We start from the raw sequence: 23,851 nt of genomic DNA on the forward strand, positions 1-23,851 counted from the left end.
TAAAGTACACGGCATTGGGGGTTCAGTATTGATGTGGATAGAGAACTGGCTGGCAAACAGGAAGAGTAGGAGTAAACGGGTCCTTTCACAATGGCAGGCAGTGACTAGTGGGGTACCGCAAGGCTCAGTGCTGGGACCCCAGCTATTTACAATATATATTAATGATTTGGATGAGGGAATTGAAGGCAATATCTCCAAGTTTGCGGATGACACTAAGCTGGGGGGCAGTGTTAGCTGTAAAGGATGCTAGGAGACTGCAAGGTGACTTGGATAGGCTAGGTGAGTGGGCAAATGTTTGGCAGATGCAGTATAATGTGGATAAATGTGAGGTTATCCATTTTGGTGGCAAAAACGGGAAAGCAGACTATTATCTAAACGGTGGCCGATTGGGAAAGGGGGGGGATGCTGCAAGACCTGGGTGTCATGGTACACCAGTCATTGAAGGTAGGCATGCAGGTGCAGCAGGCAGTAAAGAAAGCAAATGGTATGTTAGCTTTCATTGCAAAAGGATTTGAGTATAGGAGCAGGGAGGTTCTACTGCAGTTGTACAGGGTCTTGGTGAGACCACACCTGGAGTATTGCGTACAGTTTTTTGGTCTCCAAATCTGAGGAAGGACATTATTGCCATAGAGGGAGTGCAGAGACGGTTCACCAGACTGATTCCTGGGATGTCAGGACTGTCTTATGAAGAAAGACTGGATAGACTTGGTTTATACTCTCTAGAATTTAGGAGATTGAGAGGGGATCTTATAGAAACTTACAAAATTCTTAAGGGGTTGGACAGGCTAGATGCAGGAAGATTGTTCCCGATGTTAGGGAAGTCCAGGACAAGGGTCACAGCTTAAGGATAAGGGGGAAATCCTTTAAAACCGAGATGAGAAGAACTTTTTTCATACAGAGAGTGGTGAATCTCTGGAACTCTCTGCCACAGAGGGTAGTTGAGGCCAGTTCATTGGCTATATTTAAGAGGGAGTTAGATGTGGCCCTTGTGGCTAAGGGGATCAGGGGGTATGGAGAGAAGGCAGGTACGGGATACTGAGTTGGATGATCAGCCATGATCATATTGAATGGCGGTGCAGGCTCGAAGGGCCGAATGGCCTACTCCTGCACCTAATTTCTATGTTTCTATGATATGGGGAGAAGGCATGCACTGGTTATTGATTGGGGATGATCAGCCATGATCACAATGAATGGCGGTGCTGGCTTGAAGGGATGAATGGGCTCCTCCTGCACCTATTTTCTATGTTTCCACAGAGAACTCAGTGAGCTGAAATTCTGTGTCTCTTTCCACAGATGTTGCTTGATTAGATGAATATTGCCAGCATTTGGAAACTGGGAGTGTAAATTGGGAGCAATGTCATAGAGATTTACAAAAATATCCCTGGATATATTTCCGACCCATTAGCCCAAATCATCCATGCTGACAATAAATAAGAATATGCAAACTTAATGTGGAGTGGGGCTGGGGATGCGGTCTAATGGGCCTGTCCCACTTAGGCGATTATTTAGGCAACAACAGGTGACTAGTTTGTCGCCACATGTTCGCCGGGAGTCGTCTCCTCAGTTGCGCAAAAGTCGCAGTGTCTTTCTGGTCGCTGCTAAATTTCAACATGTTGAAACATTTTCGACACCAATGAGCGTAGCTTGACTTCTCCTGACGTGGGTGCTGACGTGGGTTGGCGCCAGGATGACGTAGGTTGGCGCCGGTTTTTCAGCGACCTGCTACGACTGTGGCAGTTGCCGGCAGTTGCCTAAAAATATCGCCAAGTGGGACAGACCCATTAGACTATGGACAGAAAACTTTAACAATATCCATTTTTGGTTACCTTGTTCGGTGCACACTTGGTGCCTTCTAGTATTAAATTTGGATTTTTGGCATCAGCCAAGAAAGAATGTGCTGCGCGGCAGACGATGCTTCCACCTTTAGACTGAATGGTGTTGGTTACCACCTTTGTGTTTATTCCCAGATTTGAAATTGATCCACCCTGACACTGGAGTTTTCCACAAAATATATCTCTGTAGGGCAGACAAACAATTTAGATTTCTACTCCAGAAACTTGGCAAATACACAAAAAAAACAGAAATTGTGTTGCTGCAGAACAATCTGTTTGGTGAAGACGGCGTACGCAGCAAGCTGCCTTCATTGCCAAGAGTATTGAGTACAGGAAAAAACACAGTGCTGGAGTAATTCGGCAGGTCAGGCAGGATCTCTGGAGAACATGGATCGGAGGGTTTTAACTAGATTGGCTAGGGGGTGGGATCTCGCGCAGGATGTGAGAGGCTAGATGTTGATATGGGGGGTGGTGTGGGAAAGGTTAGCGGACAGACTAGGCAGGTGAAAGGCGGAGAGCGAGGAAAGAGGATTGGTTTAAATTGCTCGCATTTTCATGCAAGGGGCTTGACGGGTAAGGCAGATGAGCTCAGAGCGTGGATAGGTACGAGCGACTGGGACATTGCAGTCATGACTGAATCCTGGTTAAGGGAGGTACAGGACTGGCAGATCAATGTTCTGGGGTACTGGAGCCTCGCAGGTGTGAGGGGAAAAGAGGAAGGGGGGTTGTATTGTTGGTTAAGGAGGATGTCACGGCTGTGTTCAGAGGTGACATTATGGAGGTTCGTCCAGTGAGGCTATATAGGTGGAGCTGAGGAACAAGAAAGGGATGGTCACCTTGTTGGGGGTGTACTACAGACCCCCGAATAGTCAACGGGAATTAGAAGAACAAATGTACCGGGAAATTGCAGACAGCTGCAGGTCAAATAAGGTTGTTGTAGTAGGGGATTTCAACTTTCCCAATCTATAGACTGGGAAAATCATAGCGTGAAGGGTTTAGATGGGGTGCAATTCCTCAAACGTGCTCAGGAGAGTTTTCTTAAACAGTTTGTGGAGGCCCCCACACGTGAGAGGGCAACTCTGGATCTAGTATTGGGAAATTGGGAAGGACAAGTTAATGAAGTGTGTGTGGTGGAGCCTTTTGGGACAAGTGACCACAGTTCGATTAGGTTTAAGATAGTTATGGATCGGGATGGAGAGGGTCCACATGTTAAAATGCTCAACTGGGGTAAGACTAACTTTGAGGGTATGAGAGAAGGTCTCGCTCAAGTTGACTGGAGCAGGTTATTAGAGGGGAATGGAACATTGGCAAAGTGGAATGTTTTTATAAGTGTACTGAAGAAAGCTCAGGACGTGTACGTCCCCGTTAGAGTGAAGGGCAAAGCAGGCAAACGGAAGGAAGCTTGGCTGACAAGGGAAATTGATACGTTAGTCAAAAACAAGCAGGATGCATGGGACAGGTATAGGCAGCTGGGATCATTAATCCCTGAAGGAGTTTCAGAAGCTAAGGAGTAAACTAAAAAAGGAAATCAGAAGGGCAAAAAGGGGCAAGGGGATAGCTCTGGTGGTTACATAAGGGGGAAAAGGGTAACTGGAGATAGAGTGGGACCTCTCAGGAATAAACGCAGTCACCTCTATGTGGAGCCACAGGAGGTGGGCAAGGTCCTCAATAAGTATTTCTCTGCTGTATTTACCGAGGAGATAAGACAGTAGAACAGAGCAAATTGGAGCAGTCACTGGAAGTGTCTTGAGAGCAGTCAGGGTTACCGTCGAGGAAGTACTAAGGTACTGTCTTGTATGAAGGTAGACAAACCTCCCGGGCCTGATCAGATATATCTGAGGACATTGCGGGAAACTAGAGAGGAAATAGCGGGAGCCCTGGTTGAAATTTATGAGTTAGTTATTTAAGATGGGATAGCAGCACATTTGGAAAGAGGTGAAATCATTGGACAAAGTCAGCATGGTGGATAAGGGATAACCAGTGGATGTGTTATATCTGGACTTTCAGAAGGCTTTCAACAAGGTCCCACATAATAGATTAGTATACAAACTTAAAGCACACGGCATTGGGGGTTCAGTATTGATGTGGATAGAGAACTGGATGGCAGACAGGAAGCAAAAAGTAGGAGTAAACGGGTCCTTTTCACAATGGCAGGCAGTGACTAGCGGGGTACCGCAAGGCTCAGTGCTGGGACCCCAGCTATTTACAATATATATTAATGATTTGGACGAGGGAATTGAATGCAACATCTCCAACTTTGCGGATGACACTAAGCTGGGGGGCAGTGTTAGCTGTGAGGAGGATGCTCGGAGGCTGCAAGGTGATTTGGATAGGCTGGGTGAGTGGGCAAATGTATGGCAGATGCAGTATAATGTGGATAAATGCGAGGTCATCCACTTTGCTGGCAAAAACAGGAAAGCAGATTATTATCTAAATGGTGGCCGATTGGGAAAGGGGGAGATGCAACGAGACCTGGGTGTCATGGTACACCAGTCATTGAAAGTAGGCATGCAGGTGCAGCTGGCAGTTAAGAAAGCTATTGGTATGTTAGCATTCATAGCAAAAGGATTTGAGTATAGGAGCAGGGAGATTCTACTGCAGTTGTACAGGGTCTTGGTGAGACCACACATGGAGTATTGCGTACAGTTTTGGTCTCAAAATCTGAGGAAGGACATTATTGCCATAGAGGGAGTGCAGGCAAGGTTCACCAGACTGATTCCTTGGATGTCAGGACTTTCATATGAAGAAAGACTGGATAGACTGGGCTTGTACTCGCTAGAATTTAGGAGATTGAGGGGGGATCTTATAGAAACTTACAAAATTCTTAAGGGGTTAGACAGGCTAGATGCAGGAAGATTGTTCCCGATGTTGGGGAAGTCCAGGACAAGGGGTCACAGCTTAAGGATAGAGGGGAAATCCTTTAAGACCGAGATGAGAAAAAACATTTTTCACGCAGAGAGTGGTGAATCTCTGGAACTCTCTGCCACAGAAGGTAGTTGAGGCCAGTTCATTGGATATATTTAAGAGGGAGTTACAGTGGCTTGCAAAAGTATTCATACCTATTGAACTTTTCCACATTTTGTCACGTTACAACCACAAACGTAAATGTATTTTATTGGGAATTTATGTGATAGACCAACACAAGGTGGTGCATAATTGTGAAGTGGAAGGAAAATGATACATGGTTTTCAAATTTTTTACAAATTTAAAAACTGAAAAGTGTGGCGTGCAAAAGTATTCAGCCCCCCCCGCCCCCCCCGCCCGAGTCAATACTTTGTAGAACCACCTTTCGCTGCAATTAAAGCTGCAAGTCTTTTGGGGTATATCTCTACCAGCTTTGCACATCTCAAGACTGAAATCTTTGCCCATTCTTCTTTGCAAAATAGCTCAAGCTCAGTCAGATTGGATGGAGAGCGTCTGTGAACAGCAATTTTCAAGTCTTGCCAGAGATTCTCAATTGGATTTAGGTCTGGACTTTCACTGGGCCATTCTAACACGAATATGCTTTGGTCTAAACCATTCCATTGTAGCTCTGGCTGTATGTTTAGGGTCATTGTCCTGCTGGAAGGTGAACCTCCACTCCAGTCTCAAGTCTTTTGCAGACTCTAACAGGTTTTCTTCAAAGATTGCCCTGTATTTGGCTCCATCCATCTTCCCTGACCAGCTTCCCTGTCCCTGCTGAAGAAAAGCATCCCCACAGCATGATGCTGCCACCACCATGTTTCACAGTGGGGATGGTGTGTTCAGGGTGATGTGCAGTGTTAGTTTTCCGCCACACATAGCGTTTTGCATTTAGGCCAAAAACTTCAATTTTGTTCTCATCTGACCAGAGCACCTTCCTCCACATGTTTGCTGTGTCCCCCACATGGCTTGTGGCAAACTGCAAACGGGACACTTTTTTTCAACAATGGCTTTCTTCTGGCCACTCTTTCATAAAGGCCCGATTTGTGGAGTGCACGACTAATAGTTGTCCTGTGGACAGATTCCCCCACCTGAGCTGTGGATCTCTGCAGCTCCTCCAGAGTTACCATGGGCCTATTGGCTGCTTCTCTGATCAATGCTCTCCTTGCCCGGCCTGTCAGTTTAGGTGGACGGCCATGTCTTGATAGGTTTGCAGTTGTGCCATACTCTTTCCATTTTCGGATGATGGATTGAACAGTGCTCCGTGAGATGTTCAAAGCTTGGGATATTTTTTTATAACCTAACCCTGCTTTAAACTTTTCCACAACTTTATCCCTGACCTGTCTGGTGTGTTCCTTGGGCTTCATGATGCTGTTCGTTCACTAATGTTCTCTAACAAACCTCTGAGGCCTTCACAGAACAGCTGTATTTATACTGAGATTAGATTACATACAAGTGGACTCTATTTACTAATTAGGTGACTTCTGAAGGCAATTGGTTGCACTGGATTTTATTTAGGGGTATCAGAGTAAAGGGGGCTGAATACTTTTGCACACCACACTTTTCAGTTTTTTATTTGTAAAAAAATTTGAAAACCATGTATCATTATCCTTCCACTTCACAATTATGCGCCACTTTGTGTTGGTCTATCACATAAAATCCCAATAAAATACATTTACGTTTGTGGTTGTAACGTGACAAAATGTGGAAAAGTTCAAGGGGTATGAATACTTTTGCAAGCCACTATAGATGTGGCCCTTGTGGCTAAAGGGATCAGGGGGTATGGAGAGAAGGCAGGTACGGGAAACTGAGATGGATGATCAGCCATGATCATATTGAATGGCGATGCAGGCTCGAAGGGCCGAATTGCCTACTCCTGCACCTATTTTCTATGTATCTATCTATGTCCTTAAATACAGGAGAGGTGCCGGAAGACTGGAGGGTGGCAAATGTTGTGCCTCTTTTCAAGAAGAGCTGCAGGGAATATGCTGGGATCTATAGGCCGGTGAGCTTAGCATCTGTAGTTGGTAAGTTACTGGAGAGTAGATTATGAGGAATAGGTTATACAGGCATTTGGATGGGCAAGTGATAAGGGACAGTCAGCATGGTTTTGTACGCGGGAGGTCGTGTCTCACAAATCTGATTGAGTTTTTTGAAGACGTGACCATAAGATTAATGAAGGCAGAGCTGTAGATGTTGTGTACATGGACTTCAGTACAACGTTGTACAAGGTTCTGCATGGTAGGCTGCTCTAGAAGGTTAGATCGCATGGGATCCAAGGAGAGATATCTGAATGGATAGCAAATTGGCTCCATGGAAGGAAGCAGAGGGTGATGGTGGAAGGTTGCTTCTCGGACTGGAGGCCTGTGACTAGTGGTGTGCCACAGGGTTCGGTGCTGGGCCCGTTACTGTTTGTTATCCACATCAATGATTGGATGAGAACATGCAGGGCAAGATTAGCAAGTTCGCTGATGATACAAAAGTTAGTGGCTTTGCAGATAGTGAAAATGGTTGTGAAAGTTTGCTGCAGAATCTGGATCGATTGGCCAGGTGGGCGGAGGAATGGTTGATGGAATTTAATACAGAGAAGTGTGAGGTGTTGCATTTTGGGACGTCGAACATGGGCAGGACCTGCAGAGTGAATGGTAGGCCTCTGGGTAGTGTTGTAGAGCAGAAGGATCTAGGAGTACAGGTGCATGGTTCCTTGAAGGTAGATAAGGCTTTTGGCATTTTGGCCTTCAACAGTCAAAGTATTGAGTATAGAAGTTGGGAGGTCATGTTGCAGTTGTATAAGACGTTGGTGAGACCGCATTTAGAATATTGTGTTCAGTTCTGGGCACCATGTTCCATGTTATCGAAAAGATATTGTCAAGCTTGAAAGGGTTCAGAAAAGATTTACGAGGATGTTGCCATATAGGGACTGTAGGGAGAGGTTGAGTAGGCTGGGCCTCTATTCAATGGAGTGCAGGAGGATGAGGGGGTTCTTATAGAGGTGTACAAAATCATTAAAGGAATAGATAACACAGACTCAGCCACAGCTCAGAGTAGAGGAATCGAGGACCAGAGGACATAGGTTCAAGGTGTAGGTGAAAAGATTTAATAGGAATCCGAGGGGTATCTTTTTCACACAAAGGGTGGTGGATGTATGGAAAAAGCTGCCAGAGGAGGTAGTTGAGGCTGGGACAATCCCATCATTAAAAAAAAAAAAAACAGTTAGACAGGTACATGGATAGGACAGGTTTGGAGGAATTTGGGCCAAGAGCAGGCAAGTGGGACTAGTGCAGCTGGGATATGTTGGCCGGTGTGGGCGAGTTGGGCCGAAGAGCCTGTTTCCACACTGTACCACTCTGACTATGGATAGGTGATGTTTTGGGTCAGAACCCTTCTATAGATTGGCCATAGCTGATTTACAACTGATTCATCTTTGTAAAGTTATGATGTTAGGAACTGAAATAAAAATGATAAATAAAAATGTAGAGCTAGGGTTAGGATTAGGGTCAGGATCAGTGTTAGGGTTAGGGATAGGCATTTTCCTCTCAGTGGAAGAGGGTTAGGGTTAGGGCAGGGGTCGGCAATCTATGGCCCACGGGCTAGATCCTGCCCGTAACCCGAAAACATCCAGCCCGCAGGCGTCTTTTGTTTCTGAGGACTTCGGTGATGGAGCCGGCTCTATGTAGCAATGTTATAAAATTTTGAGATTTAAAAAATCAAGTCTGCAATTTATCCCATCAGATAAAGCATAAAAATAAGTTTAATTTGACACCTAATTCACTTTCATATCTCAAGTAATAAAAAAAGATATGGCCATTTTCATACTCAGAAATTAGCATCTTGTTCCCTATTGATTTTCTATGGACATAACAAAAAAGCTGTGATCGTGGACAGTCAAAAGCCCATAACCTTCTTAAAAATTAAGAGAACTGAATGAAATTTTCAGTTATCATAGATTGAACCATTCTGAAACAAATATAAGATAATCTTACTTGGATGACCTGAAATTAAAGCATATAATTAGTTAGTTACCCAATTGTAGCTAATTTCAAACTTCAATTACTAGATCTAAACATCTATCCATTTCTTAATAAATGATTAACATTTTTAAATAGCCTAAGTGTCCAAATAATATTCACAAATAATTCACAATAAAACATGATTTTAAAATCTCATTTACATCAATTTATAGGCCAAAAGGAAGGAATTTAGTGTTCAATTGCTGTAAATTAAAGTCCATTTTAAAATCAGCTTTCTACTGGGATCCTGTGAACGCGCTGGTTTAGAACGTTCACATTGCAGTGGATTTGTGCCCTCAAATGCCCAGAAAAATACTGCGGGATATAAAGAGCCCAAAATGAGCTACTCGCTATAGAAAACTTTATAGACAGGGTTCTTAAGAAGCCCCATTTAATGTAAAAATAAGGTACATACCTTTAATTGTTTGCTTTATAAAACCCTGGGGCTGCGAGAGGGCGCGGGTTGAGAGAGTGATTTTAAAACTACTATAACTATTATACAAGGCCATAAAAACTAATAATACCTTTTGCGACGGGGTCTTTCAGCGATTTTTCGTTAATGATTTACTAGGCTGAACATCTTCGATTGGAACAGCCTAGTAAAAATCGCGTTTAAAACTGTTGGCTTCACATACAGTGCCAAGGGACTCAAGTCAACAGGGGGAGGTTCACGGGAGCCATTGGGACCAAACATTATCACTTCTGTTTTCTTTTCATTAACATTTTAAATGTTTAGGGCCATCCAGGATTTAATGTTATCACGACATAAAATGAAAATCAATATAGTGCAAACAGGAAGTTGTCAACTTTAGACAAACTACCATTTGCAGGCAGTGCCTTTTCACTTCAACCCAAACCCCCAAAACAACCATTTCCAGGCCGTGCCTTTTCACTTCAACCCAACCTCCCCAAGCAACCATTTGCAGGCAGTGCTTTACTACCTCACCCAACCCCCCTAAGCAACCATTTGCAGGCAGTGCCTTTTTACTTCAAACCAACCATATTTTCATTTTCAAACCACATTAAGGGCACTCAAAGTTGAGGAGACATGTGTTCAGTGTTATTCAGAGCTCAGAGAAACGTGACCCTCTGGCTTCCTCCATCTTGCAGAGACTGAGTGAGGCACACCACTTCCTGGTTTTATAGTCCCTCCCCCTCCCTCCAGCAGGGGCAGCAGAGAGAATGGCAAGTTATTTAAAAACATTAATATCTCTCTGATTTTTATTCAATGGGAAAAATCCTCTGGTCCAGGAAGGCAGAGGGGGGCTCCGAGCGAGGTAGCCAAAAATGACGACCGTACGTGGCGGCGTTCTCTTGGAAATCACATCACAGCGAGATAAATGCGGTCAAGATCAGACTTTTAGTAATATAGAGATAATTGGTATAATATAAAATTGGTATATTATATATGGTTTAAATAGACTTCAGCACGGAATTAGGCTCCCCATAAAGTAATATGAGTATTAAGCACTAAATGGCGCTGTTACTTTTTCGATTTAATTTTCTAATTAGCTTAATTAATTAATGTGCAAATTTTGACACTGACGAGTTATGAATTCCTTCTCAATTATATTTTATCTAACAAATTTCAAGTAGATACCAGACTTGCGTCACGAAAGTTAAATTGTAGGCACATTTTCTTTCGTTGCTCGGCCCACGGCCTAACACTAATATTTAAAAGGCATTTGGACGGATACATGGATAGGAAGGGTTGAGATAAATATGGGCCACATGGAACAAGTCCAGTATGTCTAGTGTGCAGGGTGGACTTATTTGTGGATAAATTATGATGGATTGATAAAAGAATTTTCCAGTTTTAATTCTACAAAATATAGAAATGACTTTTAGACAATAGGTGCAGGATTAGATCATCCCCAATCAGTACCCCGCTCCTGCCTTCTCCCCATATCCCCTGACTCCGCTATTTTTAAGAACCCTATCTAGCTCTCTCTTGAAAGCATCCAGAAAACTTGCCTCCACCACCTTCTGAGGCAGAGATTTCCACAGACTGTGTGAAAAAGTGTTTCCTCGTCTCCGTTCTAAATGGCTTATTCCTTATTCTTAAGCTGTGGCCCCTAGTTCAGGACTCCCCCAACATCAGGAAAATATTTCCTGCCTCTAGCGTGTCCAAGCCCTTAACAATCTTATGAGTTTCAATGAGAAACCCTCTCATCCTTCTAAAGACCAGAGTGTACAAGCCCAGCTGCTTCATTCTCTCAGCATAAGACAGTTCTGCCATCCCGGGAATTAACCTTGTAAACCTACGATGCACTCCCTCAATAGCAAGAATGTCCTTCCTTAAATTACGGGACTAAAACTGCAAACAATACTCTAGATGTGGTCTCACTAGGGCTCTGTACAATTGCAGAAAAGGACCTCTTTGCTGCTATATTCGATTCCTCTTGTTATAAAGGCCAACATGCCATTCGATTTCTTCACTGCCTGCTGTACGTGCATGCTTACTTTCATAGACTGAAGTAGAAGGACCCTCAGATCCCATAGTACTTCCCCTTTACCAAACTTGACGCCATTTAGATAGTAATCTGCCTTCTTGTTTTTGCCACCAAAGTGGATAACCTCACATTTGTCCGCATTAAACTTCATCTGCCATGCATCTGCCCACTCCACCAACCTTTCCAAGTCACCCTGCATTCTCATAGCATCCTCCTCACAGTTTACACTGCTACCCAGCTTTGTGTCATCTGCAAATTTGCTCATGTTACCTTGAATCCCTTCATCCGAGTCATTGATGTATATTGTAAATAGTTGCGGTCCCAGCACCGAGCCTTGCGGTACCCCACTAGTCACTGCCTGCCATTCTGAAAGGGGCCCGTTAATCCCTACTCTTTGTTTCCTGTCTGCCAACCACTTCTCTATCCATGTCAGCACCCTACCCCCAATACCATTAGCCCTAATTTTGCCCACTAATCTCCTATGTGGGACCTTCTCAAAGGCTTTCTGAAAGTCCAGGTACACTATATCCACTGGCTCTCCCTTGTCCATTTTCCTAGTTACATCTTCAAAAAATTCCAGAAGATTAGTCAAGCATGATTTCCTTTTTGTAAAACCATACTGACTCGGGCCGATCCTGTTACTGCTATCCAAATGTGCGGCTATCTCAGCTTTTATAGTTGACTCCAGCAACTTCCCCACCGCCGATGTCAGGCTAACTGGTCCATAATTCCCCGTTTTCTCTCTCACGCCTTTCTTAAAAAGTGGGATAACATTAGCTACCCTCCAATCCACAGGAACTGATCCTGTGTCTATGGAACATTGGAAAATTATCACCAATGCATCCACGATTTCTAGAGCCACTTCCTTAAGTACCCTGGGATGCAGACCATCAGGCCCTGTGGATTTATCAGCCTTCATTCCCATCAGTCTATCCAACACCATTTACTGCCTAATGTGGATTTCCTTCCTCTGTCACCCCACGTGTCACTTTTCATGTGTCCGCAGGCAGGGAAACAAACTGGATTCTGTGTCATACATACCCAGCACTGCATTTGATGTATTTGCCATCATGGTCCGTACCACAATGCCCATACTCGGTTCCTTCCATATTTGTAAGTTCATAGCAAATTTTCACAGCAGACTTGGCATCTGTCAAAGAGAACATGGGAGAGTACAGATCTAAAGCTAGAAGCAGGCTGCACCGACATTGGCAGCATTCATCAGCCTACTTCCATTCTGTTCTGGAGTGAGACGGACAGTTGGAGAACATGATGCAGGTGACAAGACAGTAAATGTGAAATGGAGGGGATGACAGACTGGCTAAAGGACAGAGAGAAATGAAACCAGCAGCCACTCATCACTCCCATGATCGCACCCCCATGGTATAAGTCTGTGGCCCCACTGCCTTTCCTGGCATATGCCCACAAGTTGCTTTAAAATTCTTCACCCGCTCTCTCTAAGTCGTCACTTTTATTTCAATAGCACATTAAAAAAACAACTCTCGTTGGCCAAAGTGCTTTACATTGGTGGAGGTACTAGCGTTACACAACAGTGGTTCATAGATTAAGCACATACATAAATACATACATATAACCTTCCCTCAGAGGACGTCAAGGAAGGCTTGAGAGTAAAGATGAGTTCTAAGTCTCGACGTAGAAACATAGAAATTAGGTGCAGGAGTAGGCCATTCGGCCCTTCGAGCCTGCACCGCCATTCAATATGATCATGGCTGATCATTCAACTCAGTATCCCGTACCTGCCTTCTCTCCATACCCCCTAATCCCCTTAGCCACAAGGGCCACATCTAACTCCCTCTTAAATATAGCCAATGAACTGGCCTCAACTACCCTCTGTGGCAGAGAGTTCCAGAGATTCACCACTCTGTGTGAAAAAAGTTCTTCTCATCTCGGTTTTAAAGGATTTCCCCATTATCCTTAAGCTGTGACCCCTTGTCCTGGACTTCCCTAACATCGGGAACAATCTTCCTGCATCTAGCCTGTCCAACCCCTTAAGAATTTTGTAAGTTTCTATAAGATCCCCTCTCAATCTCCTAAATTCTAGAGAGTATAAACCAAGTCTATCCAGTCTTTCTTCATAAGACAGTCCTGACATCCCAGGAATCAGTCTGGTGAACCGTCTCTGCACTCCCTCTATGGCAATAATGTCCTTCCTCAGATTTGGAGTATAAACTGTATGCAATACTCCAGGTGTGGTCTCACCAAGACCCTGTACAACTGCAGTAGAACCTCCATGCTGCTATACTCAAATCCTTTTGCAATGAAAGCTTACATACCATTCGCTTTCTTTACTGCCTGCTGCACCTGCATGCCTACCTTCAATGACTGGTGTACCATGACACCCAGGTCTCGCTGCATCTCCCCCTTTCCCAATCGGCCACCAGTTAGATAATAGTCTGCTTTCCCGTTTTTGCCACCAAAATGGATAACCTCACATTTATCCACATTATACTGCATCTGCCAAACATTTGCCCACTCACCCAGCCTATCCAAGTCACCTTGCAGTCTCGTAGCATCCTCCTCACAGCTAACACTGCCCCCCACCTTAGTGTCATCCGCAAACTTGGAGATATTGCCTTCAATTCCCTCATCCAGATCATTAATATATATTGTAAATAGCTGGGGTCCCAGCACTGAGCTTTGCGGTACCCCACTAGTCACTGCCTGCCATTGTGAAAAGGACCCATTTACTCCTACTCTTTGCTTCCTGTTTGCCAGCCAGTTCTCTATCCACATCAATACTGAACCCCCAATGCCGTGTGCATTAAGTTTGTATACTAATCTCTTTCGTGGGACCTTGTTGAAACCCCTTCTGGAAGTCCAGATACACCACATCCACTGGTTTCTCCCCTATCCACGCTACTAGTTACATCCTCGAAAAATTCTATAAGATTCGTCAGACATGATTTACCTTTCGTAAATCCATGCTGACTTTGTCCAATGATTTCACCACTTTCCAAATGTGCTGCTATCCCATCTTTAATAACTGACTCTAGCAGTTTCCCCACTACCGATGTTAGACTAACTGGTCTGTAATTCCCCATTTTCTCTCTCCCTCCCTTCTTAAAAAGTGGGGTTACGTTTGCTACCCGCCAATCTTCAGGAACTACTCCAGAATCTAAAGAGTTTTGAAAGATTATTACTAATGCATCCACTATTTCTGGAGCTACTTCCTTAAGTACTCTGGGATGCAGCCTATCTGGCCCTGGGGATTTATCAGCCTTTAATCCATTCAATTTACCCAACACCACTTCCCGGCTAACCTGGATTTCACTCAATTCCTCCAACTCCTTTGACCCGCGGGCCCCTGCTATTTCCGGCAAATTATTTATGTCTTCCTTAGCGAAGACGGAACCAAAGTAGTTATTCAATTGGTCCGCCATATCCTTGTTCCCCAAGGGACCTACATTTGTTGCAAGGGACCTACATTTGTTTTAACTAATCTCTTTCTTTTCACATATCTATAAAAACGTTTGCAGTCAGTTTTTATGTTCCCTGCCAGTTTTCTTTCATAATCTATTTTTCCTTTCCTAATTAAGCCCTTTGTCCTCCTCTGCTGGTCTTTGAATTTCTCCCAGTCCTCCGGTATGCTGCTTTTTTTCTGGCTAATTTGTACGCATCATCCTTCGCTTTGATACTATCCCTGATTTCCCTTGTTATCCTTGGATGTACTACCTTCCCTGATTTATTCTTTTGCCAAACTGGGATGAACAATTTTTGTAGTTCATCCATGCAGTCTTTAAATGTCTTCCATTGCATATCCACCGTCAACCCTTTTAGAATTAATTGCCAGTCAATCTTGGCCAATTCACGTCTCATACCTTCAAAGTTACCTTTCTTTAAGTTCAGAACCATTGTTTCTGAATTAACAATGTCACGCTCCATCCTAATGAAGAACTCAACCATATTATGGTCACTCTTGTCCAAGGGGACACGTACAACAAGATTGCTAACTAACCCTTCCTCATTACTCAATACCCAGTCTAAAATAGCCTGCTCTCTCGTTGGTTCCTCTACATGTTGATTTAGATAACTATCCCGCATACATTCCAAGAAATCCTCTTCCTCAGCACCCCTGCCAATTTGATTCACCCAATCTATATGTAGATTGAAGTCACCCATTATAACTGTTTTGCCTTTGTCGCACGCATTTCTAATTTCCTGTTTGATACCATCTCCAACTTCACTACTACTGTTAGGTGGCCTGTACACAACACCCACCAGCGTTTTCTGCCACTTAGTGTTTCGCAGCTCTAGCCATACCGATTCCACATCCTCCAAACTAATGTCCTTCCTTTCCATTGCATTAATCCCCTCTCTAATCAGTAACGCTACCCCACCTCCTTTTCCTTTCTGTCTACCCCTCCTGAATATTGAATATCCCTGGATGTTCAGCTCCCAGCCTTGGTCACCCTGGAGCCATGTCTCCGTGATCCCAACTATATCATAGTCATTAATAGCTATCTGCACATTCAACTCATCCACCTTATTACGAATGCATTGAGACACAAAGCCTTCAGGCTTGTTTTTACAACACTCTTACCCCTTATACAATTATGTGGAAAAGTGGCCCTTTTTGATTTTTGTCTGCCTGCCACTTTTACTTTTCACCTTGTTACCTATTTCTTCTACCCTCATTTTACACCCCTCCGTCTCTACGCTCGCACATTTAAGAAACCCTTTCCCTTTAACTCCAGCCTCCACTATCCCATTCAACACCCCACCCCCCTTATTCAGTTTAACGCCACCAGTGTAGCAGTGGCAAACCTGCCTGCCAGAATGCTGGTCCCCCACCTGTTAAGATGCAATCCGTCCCTTTTGTACAGTTCCCCCTTACCCCAAAACAGATCCCAGTGATCTAAGAATCTAAATCCCTGCCCCGTGCACCAGTTCCTCAGCCACACGTTCAGGTCCCGTATCTCCCTGTTCCTGCTCTCGCCAGCACGGGGAACTGGAAGCAAACCGGAGATAACAACCCTGGAGGTCCTGCTTTTCAACATTTTTCCGACCTCTCTAAAGTCACGCTGCAGAATATTCATCCCCTTCTTTCCGACATCGTTTGTGCTGACATGCACTACCACTTCCGGATGTTCACCTTCGCCCTTGAGGATTTTCTGCACTCTGCCCGTGACATCCCGGATCCTGGCAGCACATCTTCCTTGAATCTCGTCTGTTGCCGTAGAAACCCCTGTCCGTACCTCTCACGATGGAGTCTCCCACTACAATGGCCTTGCCTGCCTTAGGCCTTTTCGGTTTTGGCTCAACAGCCCTATTCGCATCACAGGCCAGTCCGCCGCTCACGTCTTCTGTCCCAACAGCTTCTAAGCGGATGAACCTGTTTACAAGAGGCACACCACCCGGGAACGTTTGCATTCCACGTTTCCCTCCCTTTCTCACTGTCTCCCACCTTCTCTCTTCCAGTACCTTAGGTGTAACACTCGTAATGTAGGACTTGTCAAGGAACAACTCCGTTTCTCGTACAAACCGGAGGTCATCCACTTGCTTCTCCAGTTCCCCAACACGGCCCTTCAGGAGCTCTACCTGGATGCATTTTTCGCATTTGTAGCAGCCAGAGGCACCAGCGGTGTCCTTGACCTCCCCCATACTGCAAGCATCACACTGAATCAGCTTGCCTGACATCTCCTTCTTTGGTCTCTACCTCTCAAGCGTATTGCGTGGTCTCCTCAGCCTCGTCGAAGACTCTCGAGCCAAAGACTCACACTTTTCTCACAAGGCACTTCCCTCACTGCTGCTCGCAAAGAGCTGCCCTGCTTAAATTGACTGATAAATTGCCTGATTTACCAATTTACAAAGCAAATTCCTCAGTTTTCAACTGTTTTCACCCCTCTCCTCCCACTTGGGCTAGAGCCAATCAGTCGTATCTCTTGCTAATCTGTTGCTGCTGTTGTTCCTCCCAAATCTACAGCAGACTTAAAGGAGTCGATGGAGGGGGCAGTTCTGATTGGAAGAGAGGTGCTGTTCCACAGTCTAGGAGCTGCAACCGCAAAGGCGCGGTCGCCCCTGAGCTTATGCCTGGACCGCGGGATGTTCATGTTGAACTAGCTTGCACCAGGCTGGGGCTGACCCAGTGATGGCCCCACCCCCAGCCCCACTCCTGCAGATCAGGACTCACAGCAGATTGAGAGAGCTTTGATGATCAGCATGTCCACCCAGTCAGATGTAGACATTGGACAAAGCCACTGCCATGTGTGGGGAGGGGATCAGTGCTGCCATCTGGTGGCTGCCGGCAGCCTGTACTCACCTTTGCCCCAGGTATCCTGGCATTGCTTGTCTGCAGACCGGCAGAATCCCTGGTTGCAGAAAAAGGTCCCGTTGCTGCAGGTGTAGCCATCTTTCATGTAGTGATTGTCGGGGCAATCTTGGGAGCGTCCCGTGCAGAACTCGGGCAGGTCGCACTCCCCCCGTCTGGGCCTACACTCCGTGCCTGCTGGGAGGAACTGAAGGAAAACGGCATCAGAGGATGGCAGGCTGTGGGGGGGGGGGAGGAGAGGGGGTTGGAGGAGCTGATAGTGAGGTGGAGGGTAGGCAGCAGGGGTGTCCCCTGTGAAGTGTGGGGGTACTGTATACACAGGGGCTGAGGTTGTAAAAATACAAACCGGAAATACTACAACCGCTCAGGCAGAATCTGTGTGAGTTTTGCAAGTTCCTTTCCAATACCATCCATGTTGGCCTTGCCTGAATTTAGAACATCACATGTGGACCCACCCTGTCCTTAATCAAAAGTATTTTAAAGCTGATGGAACTGTGCTTACCCACTGACACTTCAGTAATTTGCCCTGCTAATCCCCCCAGAGTAGGGGCCCTCTCCGTTATAGGGTCCTATACATAATGTCTGAAGAAACTCCTCATCACACATGGCAAATGACAGCCCATCTACAATAGTGCCAGTCTATATTGGGAAAGTTAAAACCCCACAACCGTCTTTGCCTTGCAGCCGTGCAATCTCCTGGTGTTTTTGTTTTGTTAACTGGTGTTGACTATTTGGGAAACTGTAGGACATAGAAACATAGAAAATAGATGCAGGAGGAGGCCATTCGGCCCTTCGAGCCAGCACTGCCATTCATTGTGATCATGACTGATCGTCTCCAATCAATAATGCGTGCCTGCCTTCTCCTCATCTCCCTTGATTCCACTAGCCCCCTAGAGCTTTATCTAACTCTCTCTTAAATCCATCCAGTAACTTGGCCTCCACTGCCCTTTGTGGCAGGGAATTCCACAAACTCACTACTCTCTGGGTGACAAAGATTTTTCTCACCTCAGTCTTAAATGGCCTCCCCTTTATTCTAAGACTGTGGCCCCTACTTCTGGGCTCACCCAACATTGGGAACATTTTTCCTGCATCTTGGTTGTCCATTCCTTTTATCTATCTATCTATATTACTAAAACTCTGCTCTTGACCGATTTTGGCAATCTGTGCTGCGATTTCCGAGAGAATGCCGCCACCTACGGCCGTCATTTTTGGCCACCTCGCTCAGAGCCCTCCTCCGCCGCATGTGTGCTGAGGAATTTTCCTCTCTCTCTCTCTCTCTTTCTCACACCCTCTTCCCCTCCCCTCTCTCCCCCCCCCCCCTCTCTCTCTCCTCTCCTTCTCCCATTCTTCCTCTTCCCCCCCCTCTCTTCCCCTCTCTCCCCCCCCTCTCTCCCCCCCTCTCTCTCCCCCCCTCCCCCCCCCCTCTCTTCCTCCCCCCCCTCTCTTCCTCCCCCCTCTCTTCCCCCCCCCCTCTCTTCCCCCCCCCCCCCTCTCCTTCCCCCCCCTCTCTCTCCTCCCCCCCTCTCTCTCTTCCCCCCCCCTCTCTTCCCCCCCCCCTCTCTTCCCCCCCCCTCTCTTCCCCCCCCCTCTCTTCTTCCCCCCCCCCCTCTCTTCCCCCCCCCCCCTCTCTTCCCCCCCCCCCCCTCTCTTCCCCCCCCCCCCTCTCTTCCCCCCCCCCCTCTCTTCCCCCCCTCCCTCTCTCCCCCCCCCCTCTCTCTTCCCCCCCCCTCTCTCTCCCCCCCCCTCTCTCTCCCCCCCCCCCCTCTCTCTCTCTCCCCCCCCCCCCCTCCTCCTCCTCTCCCCCCCCCTCTCTTCCCCCCCCCCTCTCTCCCCCCCCCCTCTCGCCCCCCCCCCTCTCTTCCCCCCCCCCCTCTCTTCCCCCCCCCTCTCTTCCCCCCCCCTCTCTCCCCCCCCCCCTCTTCCCCCTCCCCCTCTCCCACTCTCCTCCCTTCCATCTCCTTCCCCCTCTCTACCCCCCCCCCCCTCCCCTCTCCCTCCTCCCCCCTCTCCTCTCTTCCTCCCCCCCTCTCCTCTTCTCCTCCTCTCCTCCTCCCCTCTCTCTCTCTCCCCTCCCCCCCCCCTCTCCTCTCTCTCCCCCCCTCCCTCTCTCCCTATCCCTCTCTCTTTCTTTCTCTCTCTCTCTCCCCCTCTTTCTCTCTCCCCCTCTCTCTCTCCCCCCCTCCCCCCCCCTCCCCCTTTCTCTCTCTCTCTCTCCCCCCCCCCTCCCCCCCCCTCTCCCCCCCTCTCCCCCCCCTCCTCCCCCCCCCCCCCCCCCCCCCTCCCCCCCTCTCTCCCCCCCCTCTCCCCCCCCTCTCCCCCCCCTCTCTCCCCCCCTCTCTCCCCCCCTCTCTCCCCCCCTCTCTCTCTTCCCCCCCTCTCTCCCCCCCTCTCTTCCCCCCCTCTCTTCCCCCCCCTCTCTTCCCCCCCCTCTCTTCCCCCCCCTCTCTTCCCCCCCCTCTCTTTCCCCCCCCTCTCTTCCTCCCCCCCCCCCTCCCTTCCCCCCTCTTCCCCCCCCCCCCCTTCCTCTCTCCCCCCCCCCCCTCTCCTCCTCCCCCCCCCCCCCTCTCCCCCTTCCCCCCCCTCTCCCTCCCCCCCCCCCCCCACCCCCTCTCCCCCTCTCCCCCCCCCTCTCCCCTTCCCCCCCCTCCCCCCTTCCCCCCCTCTCCCCTTCCTCCCCCCTCTCCTCCCCTTCCCCCCCCCTCTCCTCTTCCCCCCCCTCTCCCTCTTCCTCCCCCCTCTCCTCTTCCTCCCCCCTCCTCCTCTTCCTCCCCCCCTCTCCTCTCTCCTCCCCCCCCCCTCTCCCTCTTCCTCCCCCCTCTCTCTCCCCCCTCGCCTCTCTCTCTCTCCCTCCTCCCCCCTCCTCTCTCTCTCTCTCCCCACCCCCCTCTCTCCCTATCCCTCTCTCTTTCTTTCTCTCTCTCTCCTCTCTCTCTCCCTCTCTCTCCCCCTCCCCTCTCTCTCTCTCCCCCTCTCTCTTCTCTCTCGCCCCCTCCTTCCCTCTCTCCCCGGCTCTCTCTCCCTATCTCTCTCTCTCTCCCTATTTCTCACCACCCCTCTCTCTCTCTTCCCCTCCCTCTCTCTCTCCCCCCCTCTCTCTCTTTCTCTGTCTCTCTCTCTTTCTCTCTCTCTGTCTCTTTCTCTCTCTCTGTCTCTCTCTCTCTCTCCCCCCCCCTCTCTCTCTGTCTCTCTCTCTCCCTCTCCCCCCTCTCTCTCTTCCCCCCCTCTCTCTTCACTCTCTCTCTCTCTTCCCCCCCTCTCTCTCTCCCCCCCTCTCTTCTCCCCCTTCTCTCTTCCCCCCCTCTCTCTTAGTTTAGCGTGTGTGACGCTGCATGCCGCATCCCCCACCCCCCCCTCCCACAACCGCACGTTGGGGGAACAGACCCAACGGGTCTGCACTTGGTCTAGTATATTACTAAAATTCTTGATCTTGACCGCTTTTGGCCCACTGTGCTGCGATTTCCGGGAGAACACTGCCATACGGCCGTCACTTTTGGCCACCTCGTTCAGAGCCACGCTCCCCCTTCCGGAGCCGGAGGATTTTTTCCATCGATAAAAAATCTGAGAGATATTATTTTTTTTACAAATTCCACATTCTCTCTGCTGCCCCCGCTGGCGGCAGGGGGGAGGGACTATAAAACCCGGAAGTGTAGAAGTGTAGTCCCTCAATCAGTCTCTGCCAAACCCAGGAAGCGAGAGGGTCACGGCTCTCTGAGCTGCGAATAACACTGAACGCACATCTACTCCACGGTGAGTCCCCTCGATGCGGCGGAAATGTGGCTGCTGCCCAATTGTTTGCCTCGTCTTTTTAACAAGTTTGTGTTCACAAAATGAATTTTGGTTGTCGGGTGGCTGCTGCCCAATTGTTTGCATCGCCTTTTTAACAAGTTTGTGTTCACAAAAGATTTCCCCCTTATCCTTAAACTGTGACCCCTTGTTCTGGACTTCCCCAACATCGGGAACAATCTTCCTGCATCTAGCCTGTCCAACCCCTTAAGAATTTTGTAAGTTCTCTATAAGAAACCCCACTCAATCTTCTAAATTCTAGCGAGTACAAGCCGAGTCTATCAAGTCTTTCTTCATATGAAAGTCCTGACATCCCAGGAATCAGTCTGGTGAACCTTCTCTGTACTCCCTCTATGGCAAGAATGTCTTTCCTCAGATTAGGAGATTGGGGACGATCAACCATGATCGCAATGAATGGCGGTACTGGCTCGAAGAGGCGAATGTCCTCCTCCTGCACCAATTTTTCTGTTTCTATGTTAACTCTATTGTTAACAGACCTCCAATCAGCAAAACCAACCCCTCCACAACTACTCCTTGTCTCCTTCCTCAAGTCGAAGTACTGACAAATTAATTTTGAGAAATATAAACGTGGATAAGTCTCCAGGTCCGGACAGGATATTCCCTAGGACATTGTGGGAAGTTAGTGTAGAAATAGCAGGGGCTATGACAGAAATATTTCAAATGTCATTAGAAACGGGAATAGTGCCGGAGGATTGGCGTACTGCGCATGTTGTTCCATTGTTTAAAAAGGGTTCTAAGAGTAAACCTAGCAATTATAGACCTGTTAGTTTGACGTCAGTGGTGGGCAAATTAATGGAAAGGGTACTTAGAAATAATATATATATATGAGCATTTGGATAAACAGGGTCTGATTCGGAACAGTCAACATGGATTTGTGCTTGGAAGGTCATGTTTGACTAATCTTCTTGAATTTTTTGAAGAGGTTACTCGGGAAATTGATGAGGGTAAAGCAGTGGATGTTGTATATATGGACTTCAGTAAGGCCTTTGACAAGGTTCCTCACGGAAGGTTGGTTAAGAAGGTTCAATTGTTGGGTATTAATGGTGGAGTAGCAAGATGGATTCAACAGTGGCTGAATGGGAGATGCCAGAGAGTAATGGTGGATGGTTGTTTGTCAGGTTGGAGGCCAGTGACTAGTGGGGTGTCATAGTGATCTGTGTTGGGTCCACTGTTATTTGTCATGTAGATCAATGATCTGGATGATGGGGTGGTAAATTGGATTAGTAAGTATGCAGATGATACTAGGATAGGTGGTGTTGTGGATAATGAAGTAGATTTTCAAAGTTTACAGAGAGATTTGTGTCAGTTGGAAGAGTGGGCTGAAAGATGGCAGATGGAGTTTAATGCTGATAAGTGTGAGGTGCTGCATCTTGGCAGGACAAATCAAAATATGACGTACATGGTACAGGTGCACAACCTTTTATTCGGTGTTCTGGAAACCGAAAAACTCCGAAAACCGGCCATTTTTTCCAGGATGTCGTCTGCACACCAAAGCTCGCGTTTGGCGCCAAACTTGACCCGAAACGACCCACGGTCAACCCAGGTCTGTACTACTGTAGCGGCTGCCTCCTCCCCGGAGACCGGGGAGACACTTAAACATCTGTAAATCATTGCTTAAATGTTAGCCAGTTAGTTTGGAGGGCTTTTATGTGAAGGGGGGGTGAAGGGGTAAACTTTAATTCTTAGTCCCCTACCTGGTCGGAGAGAGAGGGAGCGGTCAATGCCTTACCGGGTCGCCGTGCAGTAAGCTCCGCAGCGCTGTGGCCGCCAACTCCCAGCTGGGGCTGCGGGCGGCGCCGGTTGTAGCTCCGACCCCGACAACTCTACCCCTGGCTGCGAGGCGCTCCAAATCCAGCGCCGCCCGCGGCCGGACACCCCCCACCGCAGCTCCGCAAATGTTGGGAGTCGGTGGCGTCGCAGCGCTGGGATACCAGCGGGAAGCGGGCAATGCCTTACCGGGTCGCTGTGCGGTAAGCTCCAGGGCGCGGAGGCCGCCTTCTCCCAACATTCGCGGAGCTGGGGCTGCAGGCGTCCGACCGTGGGCGGCGCTGGATTTGGAGCGCCTCGCAGCCAGGGGTAGAGTTGCAGGGGTCGGAGCTCCAACCGGCGCCGCCCCAGCTCCGCGATGTTGGGAGTCGCCGACCAGGTAGGGGACTAAGAATTAAAGTTTCCCTCTTCACCCACCCACCCCACCACCACCACATAAAATCCCTCCAAACTAACTGACTAACATGTATGCAATGATTTACAATGATTCCCCGGTCTCCGGGGAGGAGGCAGTCGCTCAAGACTTTTCAAGCCGCCCGCGCTACCTACCTAATCTACGCTAAAAATCTTCCATTCGGAAATCCGAAAATGTCCGAAATCCGACAAGTGTCTGGCCCCAAGGCTTTCGGATAAAAGGTTGTGCACCTGTAAATGGTAGGGAATTGAAAAATGTAGGTGAACAGAGGGATCTGGGAATAACTGTGCACAGTTCCCTGAAAGTGGAATCTCATGAAGATAGGGTGGTAAAGAAAGCTTTTGGTGTGCTGGCCTTTATAAATCAGAGCATTGAGTATA

The 23,851-nt window shown here is 47.7% G+C and overlaps 1 protein-coding gene across 1 annotated transcript in view; it reads right to left on the reverse strand.

Annotated features, from left to right (window-relative positions):
- The window catches only part of LOC129694792 (disintegrin and metalloproteinase domain-containing protein 12-like), a 142,698-nt gene that overhangs the window by 68,572 nt on the left and 50,275 nt on the right, over positions 1 to 23,851 (reverse strand). Inside the window, exons 15-17 of the mRNA XM_055631553.1 lie at positions 17,477 to 17,672; positions 12,238 to 12,346; positions 1,827 to 2,016 (exon numbers count right to left, since the gene is read on the reverse strand). Of these exons, the coding sequence (XP_055487528.1) occupies positions 1,827 to 2,016; positions 12,238 to 12,346; positions 17,477 to 17,672 (495 nt within the window). The remainder of the gene's footprint in view (positions 1 to 1,826; positions 2,017 to 12,237; positions 12,347 to 17,476; positions 17,673 to 23,851) is intronic.

The sequence above is a fragment of the Leucoraja erinacea genome, unplaced genomic scaffold (assembly GCF_028641065.1).
Source record: "Leucoraja erinacea ecotype New England unplaced genomic scaffold, Leri_hhj_1 Leri_79S, whole genome shotgun sequence".
NCBI classification, from domain to species: domain Eukaryota; kingdom Metazoa; phylum Chordata; class Chondrichthyes; order Rajiformes; family Rajidae; genus Leucoraja; species Leucoraja erinaceus.